Source organism: Chlorocebus sabaeus, chromosome 26 (genome assembly GCF_047675955.1).
Source record: "Chlorocebus sabaeus isolate Y175 chromosome 26, mChlSab1.0.hap1, whole genome shotgun sequence".
Lineage (NCBI taxonomy): Eukaryota > Metazoa > Chordata > Mammalia > Primates > Cercopithecidae > Chlorocebus > Chlorocebus sabaeus.
In genome coordinates, this window is record NC_132929.1 from 28132006 (window position 1) to 28144445 (window position 12440).

The 12440-nt window shown below is 44.0% G+C and overlaps 1 protein-coding gene across 4 annotated transcripts in view; it reads right to left on the reverse strand.

The window, feature by feature from the left end:
- The window catches only part of MYO5A (myosin VA), a 214462-nt gene extending 202379 nt beyond the window's left edge, over nt 1-12083 (reverse strand). For 3 of the 4 annotated variants that reach the window (XM_038009994.2, XM_008016570.3, XM_008016567.3), the window contains exon 1: nt 11757-12083. In XM_038009994.2, coding sequence (XP_037865922.2) covers nt 11757-11783 — 27 coding nt within the window. In that variant the 5' untranslated portion in view covers nt 11784-12083. The remainder of the gene's footprint in view (nt 1-11756) is intronic. The other variant, XM_008016572.3, reaches the window with a different exon arrangement.
- Between the last annotated feature and the right edge of the window lie 357 nt (nt 12084-12440).

Genomic DNA, 12440 nt, shown 5'->3' on the forward strand with positions numbered 1-12440 from the left:
TCCAGTTCAATTATTCTCTCTGGCACAGATTTCATCAAAGATCAAGAAACAGAGTGAATAAAACCAACAATAATGACAATGGTCAGAAAAAGAAGCAGTCTCAATTTCCAAAAGGTTAAATTTTTGAAATGAACTTATATGTTTCTAGTCTAAGAAAATTTCTCAAAACAGAATAAAGATATTAAAAGGCGGAAAGCATCTTCTAGAAGTGGGACATCTGGTCACCCTATCCCTCAGGCAATGTACATAAAAAGTGCTATTTTTAAAATGAAGTGAATGTGAATGCCCTATCCTGCATAAATACAAATGCTAATTCTTGCTAGGGAGACTTGAATTCTATAATTAACTAAAACTGACTAAGCAGACTTATGAACAAAGATGCTCACCATAGCATATCACTTCCATTAGTGAAAAATGCCCAGCAGTAAATACATTTTGGTATACCCAGATGATTGAATATTATGCTGCCATTAAAAATATTTTCAATGGGCTGGGCACGGTGGCTCACACCCGTAATCCCAGCACTTTGGGAAACTGAGGTGGGCAGATCACCTGAGGTCAGGAGTTCAAGACCAGCCTAGCCAACATGGTAAAACCCCGTCTTTACTAAAAATACAACTTAGCCAGGCGTGGTGGCAGGCACTTGTAATCCCAGCTACTCCGGGCACCTGTAATCCTAGCTACTTCAGAGGCTGAGGCCGGAGTATTACTTGAACCTGGGAGGCGGAGGTTGAGGTGAGCTGAGATCGCGCCAATGCGCTCCAGCCTGGGCAACAAGAGCGAAATTTCGTCTCAAAACATACATACACAGATATATTTTTTCAATGAATATTTATTGATATAAATTCTCACAATACATATTAAGTTTAAAAATTATTTTAAAAATAATTACCACTTGTGAATATAGACAAAAGACTTAAAATCAATAGTTGACAATGATTATTTCTAGGTGGCATAATTAGTTTAACTTTCTTCCTTTATATGTTCTGTATTATTCAAATAATCCAGATTAGCTACAAGGCATCACTTCTATAAGCAGAAAAATAATGCTTATAAATCAACTTTTTAAAAAGTTTTCCCAATTAATCCTAATTTCCCAATTAACTTCTTCCTACTTGTTCTTACCCTAGTTGAAGGCTTATCATCTAGTTTAGTGGTTTGAAGGGTATGTGTGATTCTCCCCCATCCCCACCACCCCAAGAGATATCTAGCAATGTCTGTAGGCAATATTGGTTGTCACAACTAGGGATGTTGGGTGCTACTGGATCTCATAGATAAAGGTCAGAGATTTGGCTAAACATACTACAATACACAGGAGAGCCACCCCTCCCACACACACAAAAAAAGAATTATCTAGCCTACTATCAGTGGTGCAGAGGTTGAGAAATTTTGGTCGAGGATGAAAAAAATTAGTATCAACAGTACGAGTGGGTTAAAATGCAATAGTAACTCTAAGGGGCTTAACTTTTCATTTCTAAAACAAGAAATACACATTCTGACTTTATGAAAATTTAATCTAGGTTGTGGACCAAAATTCCTTATTATTAAGATATACATTTCCCAATTTTACAGACAACGTCTCCAGCAAAATTCTGCTCCCAACCCAACCATGCTGCTTATCAAACTAGAAGTAAGATTTTTTTTTTCTGAGTTTAAGCATAGAGAGACCAACCTTGTGTAAAAGTTGTTTAAGTACTGGCAGAAAAATGTTTTAAGGTGAGATCATATCTTTAAAGGAATATCCAGTCATCTTACTGTAATGTAGACCAGTATGGTAAGCTAAAAAACTAAGGTTGAACTAGTCTAGTCTAACTAGTCTAACACAAAAGTGTTTGTTTGAAACACTCACATACACGGAAAATGATTAACGCAAACTCGTAAAAAATTACTTTGTGATGTCAGATCAGGGAGTGGTAATAAAGCAAAAGCAAAAATGAAGTTCCCTCTTCAATCTAAGTTATGAAGAAAAGAGTCACTCTTTATTTATTTATTTATTTATTTATTTATTTATTTATTTTTTTGAGACGGAGTCTCGCTCTATCGCCGAGGCTGGAGTGCAGTGGCGCAATCTCCACTCACTGCAAGCTCCGCCGCCTCCTGGGTTCACCCCGTTCTCCTGCCTCAGCCTCCCCAGTAGCTGCGACTACAGGCGCCCGCCACCACGCCCGGCTAATTTTTTTGTATTTTTAGTAGAGACGGGGTTTCACCATGTTAGCTAAGATGGTCTCAATCTCCTGACCTCGTGATCTGCCTGCCTGGGCCTCCCAAAGTGCTAGGATTACAGGCATGAGCCACCGCGCCCCGCAAAAGATTCACTCTTTAGTAACCTATTTTATTCCATCATAGGTGTAGGGTGTATATATACTTGGTTATAACAAATCATAACAGGGCAGAAGGGGTGGGTAGAAAAAATTAAATAGTAGGGGGATAAAGAAGATGAACAGATGGGATGAAGAGAACAGAAGACAGACTACCACCGGACATGAACAAGGGATGATGGACAGACAAAAAGAAATTTTGCACAATTCTGCTTCCCGGGATCAAGCAAACCTCCTGCCTCAGCCTCCCGAGTAGCTGGGATTACAGGCACACGCCACCCTGCCCGGCTAATTTTTGTATTTTTAGTAGAAAATTTCACCATGGCCGGGCGCGGTGGCTCAAGCCTGTAATCCTAGCACTTTGGGAGGCCGAGACGGGCGGATCACGAGGTCAGGAGATCGAGACCATCCTGGCTAACATGGTGAAACCCCGTCTCTACTAAAAAATACAAAAAACTAGCCGGGCGCGGTGGCGGGCGCCTGTAGTCCCAGCTACTCGGGAGGCTGAGGCAGGAGAATGGCGTGAACCCGGGAGGCGGAGCTTGCAGTGAGCTGATCCGGCCACTGCACTCCAGCCTGGGCGACAGAGCGAGACTCCGTCTCAAAAAAAAAAAAAGAAAAAGAAAATTTCACCATGTTAGCCAGGCTGGTCTCAAGCTCCTGACCTCATGATCTGCCCGCCTCGGCCTCCCAAAGCACTGGGATTACAGGCGTGAGCCACCGCACCTGGCCTGGCTTTTATTTTTCAATCCAAAATGATTCTCTAGGGGAAAGATACCTAATGTCCCCTGGTCAAGCAAAATCTCCCATTCTTCTGCTCAAAGACCAGAAAAGGAGGGCTAGAATTCAGTGACTATCATTTTCGGTGACCTATTCATAGCTGACAGGCACTGAGGGTAGTTGTTTATTTTGTCTACCTAGCACTTTTCCTTCCAATGGCGAACAGCTCACAGCCATCCTATGAGGTTGGAGTGAAACTATCAATCATGGTGCGCTGTCCTCCCCCAGGCCTCTGGGGTGAGCACAGACTTGACCACTCATGGTGCTCCTCTCCTACTGCCTAGAGGCCACAGTGAAAGGAGAAGGCACATGACCAGAATTCCTCTCTCAGGCTCTCTTCCTCCAGCCCCAGGGCTGTAAGATCACGTGATCTGCAGGTGCCACTGACCATCTTTTCACCCCTAAAAAAAGCTGTCCTGAGGATGAAACTAATGTCAGACAGCATGTGAGAGTCAGTGAAGAGAGCCCCAAAGACCATGTCTGAGCCTTGATTCCAGCCATGCCTAGATTTTTAAGTCACATGAGCAAATAAACTACTTTTTGGCTTGAGTTGGGTTTCTGTTTCTTCCAACTAAAACAGCTATGGCTGGTAAACTGATTGACACTGTTAAAGAGAGGTTTGGTAAGTCAGTGTGCCAAATCTCTCATCCATAAATTACCCAGGCCCTCTCTATTTACATCCTGTATCTCAGCTAATACCATAACTTGAGGTAATGACTTTCAGAAATGTAAAACTTAATGTTGAAAGTAGAAATTCATTTAAAATGGCATATATTGATTTGTTTCAAGATCTAAAACATATCCCTACTAAACTGAGATTTGATGTTACAAACTTCCACTATTCTGGATGTCAAATAGTATACTGTAGGGCTGGGCACGGTGGCTCATGCCAGTAATCCCAGCACTTTGGGAGGCCGAGGTAGGCGGATCACGTGGTCAGGAGTTCGAGACCAGCCTGGCCGATATTGTGAAGCCCCATCGCTACTAAAAATACAAAAATTAGCCGGGGGTGGTGGCACACACCTGTAGTCCCAGCTACTTGGGAGGCTGAGGCAGAAGAATCGCTTGAACCCAACAGGCAGAGGTTACAGTGAGCCGAGATGGTGCCACTGCACTCCAGCCTGGGTGACAGAGCGAGACTCCGTCTCAAAAACAAAATAAACCACTCTACTGTATTCCCAGCTCACCTTCATCTTTCTAAACTAGAGAGTTCTACACTTTTAATCTGTCTAGCCTCTTCACTGTCCTGATCATTTTACTTCTCCTATTCTGAAATTTCTCTGGTTTCCGGTATATTTATCAAGAAGTAGAAACCCCAACCACACATGCAGGATTCCTGGCTAGGACTATATGTTTTTGTATATGTGACAAAAGATGGACAAAACCTATCTTTTTTGTGTATCCAGTCTCCCTCTAGTCCAGCATCTTGCCCACATTTTTGGCCACAGTAATACATTAGGCCAAAGGAGGTAGACACACGGTCCTCACGAACATTCATGAACACTTAGTGCATTATGTACAATGCACTTCTCCCTTGATTTCAATCAAATTTAGAATCATTATTTTGAAATCAAAAAATAATTACATCATCCCTAAGTTTTACAATTGGCAAAAACCTTTGCTGTACAGGGAGATACTTAATGCTAATGTCTGCTAGTTAAAAAGAATTCCAAGTAAGGAGGGCTTAAAAGAGAAATGGAGAATGCCTGAGGCATGAAGAAGCCAGGGATAAGTTTCTGCAAAGTTTAGGTTGTATCAGCACAAACTCAGACTGACGTTACAACCAAGACAGATGGGGAAGAGGAACTGTTAAAGGGCAAAATTAACCAAAGGGCATTTCAGAAGGCATCAAAGGCAGGTATCATTAATAAAGGCAAAGTGGTCAGTGTGTGAACGAAAGATTAAACAAAAGTCATTTAAACTCCTTTTACATCCACTTCCGCCTCCCACTGAAAATGAAACTCCACAGCCATGACCTCCAATGCCAGGCCTTTGTAGTAAGTATCTCTACTGGTTGGGCTAAGGTGGAACCATAGCATTCATTTTGGAAAAACCAAAAAGAAAAAACTTCCTTCTGCCCTAATGAGCAAACATAACTCCAGTAAACTCCTTGAAGATGTTGGGGAAGATAAGAGACTAAGCACAAGGGAACTTTAGGGGTGATGGAAATGTTCTACATCTTGTTTGTGGTGGTGGTTACATGAGAGAATATATGTCAAAACTCATCAAACTGTACACTTAAAATGAGGGACTTTTCATGTATATTATACCTCAATAAAGTGGATGCAAGATTGGGAGTGGGGTGGTGCTGGGGAGGAAAGGACAAACTCCCCAGGAAGACAAATAGAACAAGTCTAGGAAGACCACTGTAGGGATGGGGGACATGCCTTCGGGTGGAGTGGAAGAAGTGGAATTGCTCACGTAAGATTTTGCCTATGGCCAGACCTTACTCCATTGATCAGCCAGAAGTTTATACTTCCAGCAGTACCTCGTACTTCACTGGGAATTGCCTGAAGTGAAGACAAATACAACCAAGTCGATCCTCTAGTGGACCACGTACTCCTGAATTCTCTCAATGGAGGCAAAATTCATCATAAAACGAAAAACAGAGAAACTAAATTACCTTCTGAGGTAAGAAGTAAGGTGGATCATCTCTCCCCTCCCACATTCTCCCCTACACGAGTTAGCATTCCCTGTCACCCCTCCCCTGAGGTTGTTGTTAAATCCCTGGAAGCCCATTCATAAACCTTCCTCCAGTTCTCTTTCATTATTTAAAAAAAAAAAAAAAAAAAAAAAGCTAAAAGTACCAGTAAGATTTAAACTATGTGACAGCAGCAATTCTCATTAGAATCAGAACCTCTTCTGGGCAATACACAAAATTTTCACACTTCAAGAAAGAGTAACAAATTTCAAGAGGAAACAATGGGCATTTTGCTTTGTCAAGCTGTGTAAAGAAGTATTTCTTAGTAGGATTCAAGTTCCACAGAGGCAGTCAAAATGTGTGATGAAACAGGAATTAACTTTCAGTTTCCAAGGCTGGAGCTACTGGTATTATTTCAACCTACTCCTGCTCCTTCCCATCCTATATGTAATCCATCTCGGAGAGACCTGTCTCTCAAATTTATCCTCTTCTTTCCCACACCTTCTGCCCCTGCCTCAGTCCACCAGACCTTCATCACTTCACACTTTGTTTCCTGAAAGTTTCCTGGTCTCCCTGGCTCCCAGTTATATTACTTATCCTGTTCAACATGCCTGAAAATGTGTTTACTTGTTTAACCACATCTTTATACCCTGCTTCGTCCCTACAAGTGGACTAATCATGCCAAACCATTATTTTCATTCCATCCCTCTCTTGTTTAAGTATTCATTCAACAAATATTCAATGAGCAGCTATTCTGTGTAAGACACTGTGCTAGGCTCTACAGGAGGTAAACAAAACGGCATCTCAGGGGGCTTACAGTATGGTGGGAGTGGTAAACATATACACAGATACAGTAACCACAATAAGACAGAAACATGTTTGGGACATTAAGACAGAGAAAAAGAGTACTAGTGGAAGTTCCAAATCTGAGCTATCAGCTGGATGTCAACTGAAATTAGAATTGATATAGAAAAAGTCGAATGTGAAAGACAAGAAAAAAAGAGATGGAGGTTTCCAAGCTGAGGAACTAGGAGAACAGCAATGCCTTTAACACCAGGAGGAAATTCAAATGGAAAGGGTGTGACAGGAGACTTGAGGACAACTAACGTCCTTGCCAAACTCCGAGTCAGGGCACATGATCAGAGATGAGATTTCTGTTCCTCTTTAAGATGTTGAAAGCAGTCTGAGAAATACAGTCTCAACATGAAAATATTAGAATTTCCAGGATCAATAGTTTGAAGAGACAGTGCCATAGAATATAAAAGTGGATCTATCCCAGAAAAAATCTAGGCCATGTGGCTCCTGTACATATGAGAGGATATGTTGGGAATCAAAAGTTACACATATACAATCTACCAACCGTAAGAGCTGTTTCATCTAGGCAAGTTAACATGCTTTGCAAATGTGGAATTTTAGATTGTCTTTGCACTGTTACAATACTCAGCATCTTAGCACACATGGGAACCTCCTAATCAAACAGCTTCAGGTAAAAACAAAACAAAACAGAAAAGTAAACAAAAAAATTTAAACTTTTTAAAAATTAAAAATAAGCCAGGCATGGTGGCTCATGTCTGTAATCTCAACACTTTGGGTGGCCGAGGCAGGAGGATCACTTGAGCTGAGGAGTTAGAGACCAGCCTGGGCAACATAGCAAGACCCTGTCTCTATAAAAAGTACAAAAATTAGCAGGGTGTGATAGCACGTGCCTGTAGATTCAGCTACCTGGGAAGGTGAGGTGGGAGGATGGCTTATGCCTGGGAGGTCAATACTGCAGTGAACCATGTTCACACCACTGGACTCCAGCCTGGACAACAGAGCAAGACTCTGACTCTAAATAAATAAATAAATAAATAAATAGGCTGGATGTGGGGGGCTCATGCCTGTAATCCCACACTATGGGAGGTGGAAGCAGGAGGATCACTTGAGTCCAGGAGTTTAAGACAAGCGTGGGCAACATACTGAGACCATCTCTAGAAGAAATTTAAAAATTAGCTGGGTGCATAACTGTGGTCCCAGCTACTCATGAGGCTGAGGTGGGAGGATAGCTTGAACCCAGGAGTTAAAGGCTACAGTGAGTCATGTTCACTTTCACTGCACTCCAGCCTGGGTAACATAGTGAGACCCTGTCTCAAAAAAAAAAAAAAAAAAAAAAAAAAACAGCTTCAGGTAATCTTGACCATTCTACAGCACTTATGGTGCTATCCATGGTGTCTGGGAATATGATGAGAGGAGGAATAGCATGCCATTCATTATAATGCTGCCAGTAATCCTTCTAGGTCTAATAGATAAACCCCACTCCACAAATGTAGAATTGCTTCTAGTTACCAAAAGCACCTATGGGTGATGTATGATATAAATATGCACTGACAAGTCAAGACTAGCAAATATTTTCAAAATCAGAAGCAATGAGATATCATAGTTTCCTTCAATTCTTTTGGGAGTAAGGCAGGTTGACCCACAAACAAATCAACATACTACTGTGTGAATAAACCAAAAACCATTGAATAGTACACTTTGAATGGTGAATTATATGGTATAAGACTCATATCTCAATAAAACTGTTATTTTTAAAAATCAACAAAACATGTTTTAACCAAAATATTAGTTTCCAGAAATGTATCCCAAGAACCTAGCTATTGCCCTTAAAATGGTTATTCTGCAGGAAATTTTGACAAAATGGAAGCCTTGTTAAATTGCTGTGACAAAACCATTATCATTCTGGCTAAAAAGAAGAAACTGAACAGTCTGTTGTCCTTCACTATAATAGGAACTGATCTGTATCACACATCAAAATCTGCCCTTAAGATCTGAATGACATTTTTTTAAAGGGTACTTTTCAGATTTAACCACAATGTTAAATACCATAATTACGGCATGTCACTAATACATCTTTCCTTGTAATCTATCCTAGAACTTCCTTCCTATAATCCTCTGCAAGGGGAAGATCCTTGTGCTTATCCACTGATAATACTTCTAATGATTTTCCTATTCCTCTAGTAATTACAATAATAGCTTTTATTTCTGGAATCAGCCCAATCTTCCCCATGTCACAACCCATTCCCTAACTTCTACTAATAAGGTTATTTATGTCCCTATAGATTCAAAGTGGGTCAAGAATGTAAGAAGCAGACTGTGAGCATGTTGAGGGAAAGGACTGTATCTTGTTCACTGTTATAAATATTAAGCAAAGTACCTGGTATATAGGATGCCAGGATGCCTGATAACTATTTCCGCTTGCCATTAAGCTAAGGCCCATTCACAAAAAGAATTAGCCAACAACCAACCAAGTAACCAGACTATTAATTAGGCATAAGTGTATTTAGAAAAAGGCAGTGTAAGCCCCAACTTCAGTCTTGATCTCTAAGCCAGTCTGTTTTAAAATGACAAAGAGGTTTAAAAAAAAAATTTTTTTTTTGAGACATGTTCTTGCTCTTTCGCCCAGAATGGAGTGCAGTGGCACAATCATGGCTCACTGCAGCCTCAACCTCCCAGGCTCAAGCGATCTTCCTGCCTCAGCTGATCCTCCTGCCTCAGCTCTTGAGTAGCTGGGACCACAGGCATGACTACCACGCCCAGCTCATTTTTTAATTTTTTTTTTTTTTTTTTTTTTTTTTGAGACCGAGTTTCCCTCTTGTTGCCCAGGCTCGAGTGCAATGCCCAATCTCTGTTCACTGCAACCTCCGCCTTCCAGGTTCAAGCGATTCTCCTGCCTCAGTCTCCTGAGCAGCTGGGATTATAGGCATGCGCCACCACGCCCAGCTAATTTTCTATTTTTAGCAGAGACGGGGTTTTGCCAAGTTGGTCAAGATGGTCTCGAACTCCTGACCTCAGGTGATCCACCCACCTCGGCAACGTATTGGGATTACAGGCGTGAGCCATCGTGACCAGCCTAATTTTTAAATTTTTTGTAGAGACCAGGTCTCACTATGTTTCTCAGGCTGTTAAAAGGTAAATTTTAAAATAGATTGTGATAAAGCTGTGACAGAAGCCCAAAACTTTACCATTTACAAATCATAATATCTTTCCCATTTTTTCTCTCAAATCATCTTGGGGGGGAAAAGTGTTCAAAATCCAACAATAATTTATTATCCAATCAGTCTCTAGTTAAGCAGCCTACTATTAGGTGGCTCAAAGATGACTGCTCACTATATACAATGGGGGGTGTCCAATCTTTTGGCTTCCCTGGGCCACATTGGAAGAACTGTGTTTGGCCACACATAAAATACACTAATGATAAATGATGAGCTTAAAAAAAAAATTGCAAAAGAAAAAAAAAAATCTCATGTTTTAAGAAAGTTTACGAATTTGTGTTGGGGCACATTCAAAGTGGTCCTGGGACCGGATGCGGCCCATGGGCTGCGGGTTGGACAAACTTGATGTAGAAGTGGAGGGGAGGGGCTACACAAAGTAACCAAGGAATGTTTACAGACTGATTATCTCTTCATGTGAAAATGATTTTGATATTTCCTAATATCAACCTCATAAGTCCCTTATAAGGATTATGAGTTCATATTTTTAAGACGCTTAAAACAGTACCTGGCACATAGTAAGCACCATATTAAGTGTCTGTTAAGTTACTTTTAATCAGTTTCCAATTGCATTCGTTCACACATCAGAGATCTGCAATGCCTAAAGAAATTACCAGGTTGAGAGAGAAGTTCCAATTGGACAGTCCTTAAACCTAAAACTAGAAAGAAAGAGGTCTCAGAGAATGTTTCATGCAAGTTCTTCATTTCGTGGTTGAAGAAATTAATCATATTACCTCATATTTGCAGAGAAATTCATAGGTTACAAAAAGCTTTCACAACTATTATTAAGTTTAATTATCAGAACAGCTTGTAAGGGATGAAAGGCAAGTATAATTAACTCTATTTACTCATGAGGAAATCGAACCAGAAATGTTAAGTGACTTGTCCAAGGTCACAGTGAGTAAGTGAAAAGGTCCCGGCTTGAATCCAGGTCTCTCGATGCCCAGTCCAGACTTCTTTCCTCTGTAAAACACACTGCAACTTGGGCCCTGGACTTGAGTAACATTTGGAAACAATGATTCCAGTGATTACAGGACCCTAAATGAAAGTTCTATCGCAAATGCTAATGTGAAAAGGCAACTCTATTAACTGCATGTAGAAGTAATCAATAGTTGGCAAAATATCTACCTACACATGGGTGTATAGTATAAAATGCCATGATTACATATATTCACAAAGGTCATCACAAATCTGCACAGCACTCAAGTGACAGTTCTCCATAATAGGCCATTCAGAGATTGCCAGACCCTGAGAATATTGATGTCAGTCTAAGAAAAGACTGCCACTTCCCTTAAATCAAACCCAGAAGGGAAAGGTTTGCCCCAGAGGATGTGAAGACATGGGGCCTAACAAGGCTCAGCGGGATTACACGCAGGTTGCAAACTCCCAGCGACAAATGAGTACCGACCCTCCCAGCCGGTGAATCAGCTCGCGTTCATCGGGCAACATCTTTCCCCGGGGCTCGCCACCCCCAGCGCAGCTAAACCGGGGAGCTAAAGGTGATACGGCCACCGTTTGCAGGATTCAAAATAACCTCACAGAAAGGCTGGCTGGCGGTACAAGCAGCACTGCATACCAACACAGGACGTTATTTTAAGCGCGTGTCCCCATGAGAGAAACCATCCGATCTACCGGAGCAAGCATCTCCCACCCGCCGGGAATTTTCCAAAGCCAAGCAGGAGGGGAGGCACGCCCGCCCTGCTAAATCCACATGGGCCCCCTTTCCACTCGGAAGCCCGCTCTGCCCCCAGCTCCAGCAGGGCAGCAGGAGCCGGGGAGACCCCCGAGGCGGGCCTCCCTCCGTCGCCTTAACCATCTCGCCCGAAAGAGGAAAGTGCTGCAGCGGGCGACCGGCGGGTAGGGCCGAGGGTTCTGAAGCGCTGAAGGGGGTGGCGCTGGCCCCGCCGCTCCCGCCCCCTCCCCAGCCTGACAGCTGGCGGCGAGGGCCGCGCGGCCCCAGTCCTCGACGCCGGCCACGGGGCGCCTTACCTTTGTGTAGAGCTCCGACGCAGCCATGGCGGGCTCCGCGCGCCTACGCCCCCCGCCTGTGCGGAGGCCGCACCTCGCCTGGGCGGCCGTCCGCGCGGACTAGGAAGCGCCCGCAGCCGCCGGCGGGGAGCAGGGCAGGGCCGGGCGGGGCCGGGCGGGGCGGGGCGCCTCAGGCGCTGGCGGCCCGCGGGGGCCTAGCCATCACTCCCGGGCTCGCGGCGAGCAGCCGCGAGCGCTCCACCTGCCCGGGGTCCTGGGGGTCGCCGCCACGGCAGCCACCTCGGCGGCCCGCGATGCTGCCGCCGCCGCTGCCGCCGCCCTGTGCATTATGGGAGCGGGAGGAGGCTGCGCTCCAGCTGGGCCACCGCGGCTGCTCTGGGCTCTCTCAGGCTCACGCTGCCTCCCAACGGCTGCGAGCACAGAGCATCAGCAGCAGCAGCCTGCCAGCCGGCGCCGCCGCCTCCTGCGCTACCGAGGCCCGGAAACCCGCCCGGGACACTGACCCCGAGGGCGCGGCACACCCCGGGCGCACGCCCCGAAGCGAGCCCGGGACTCTGCTGCGGAGCCTAGCCCCCGTGGTAGGGCAGCCATGGCGGGGGCTGTCACTGTGTCCGAGTAAACGATGGGAACCTCGAGGCTGCTCCTCCCGTCCTTCCAAGCATTCCTAGGGAGAGGATTTAGGGG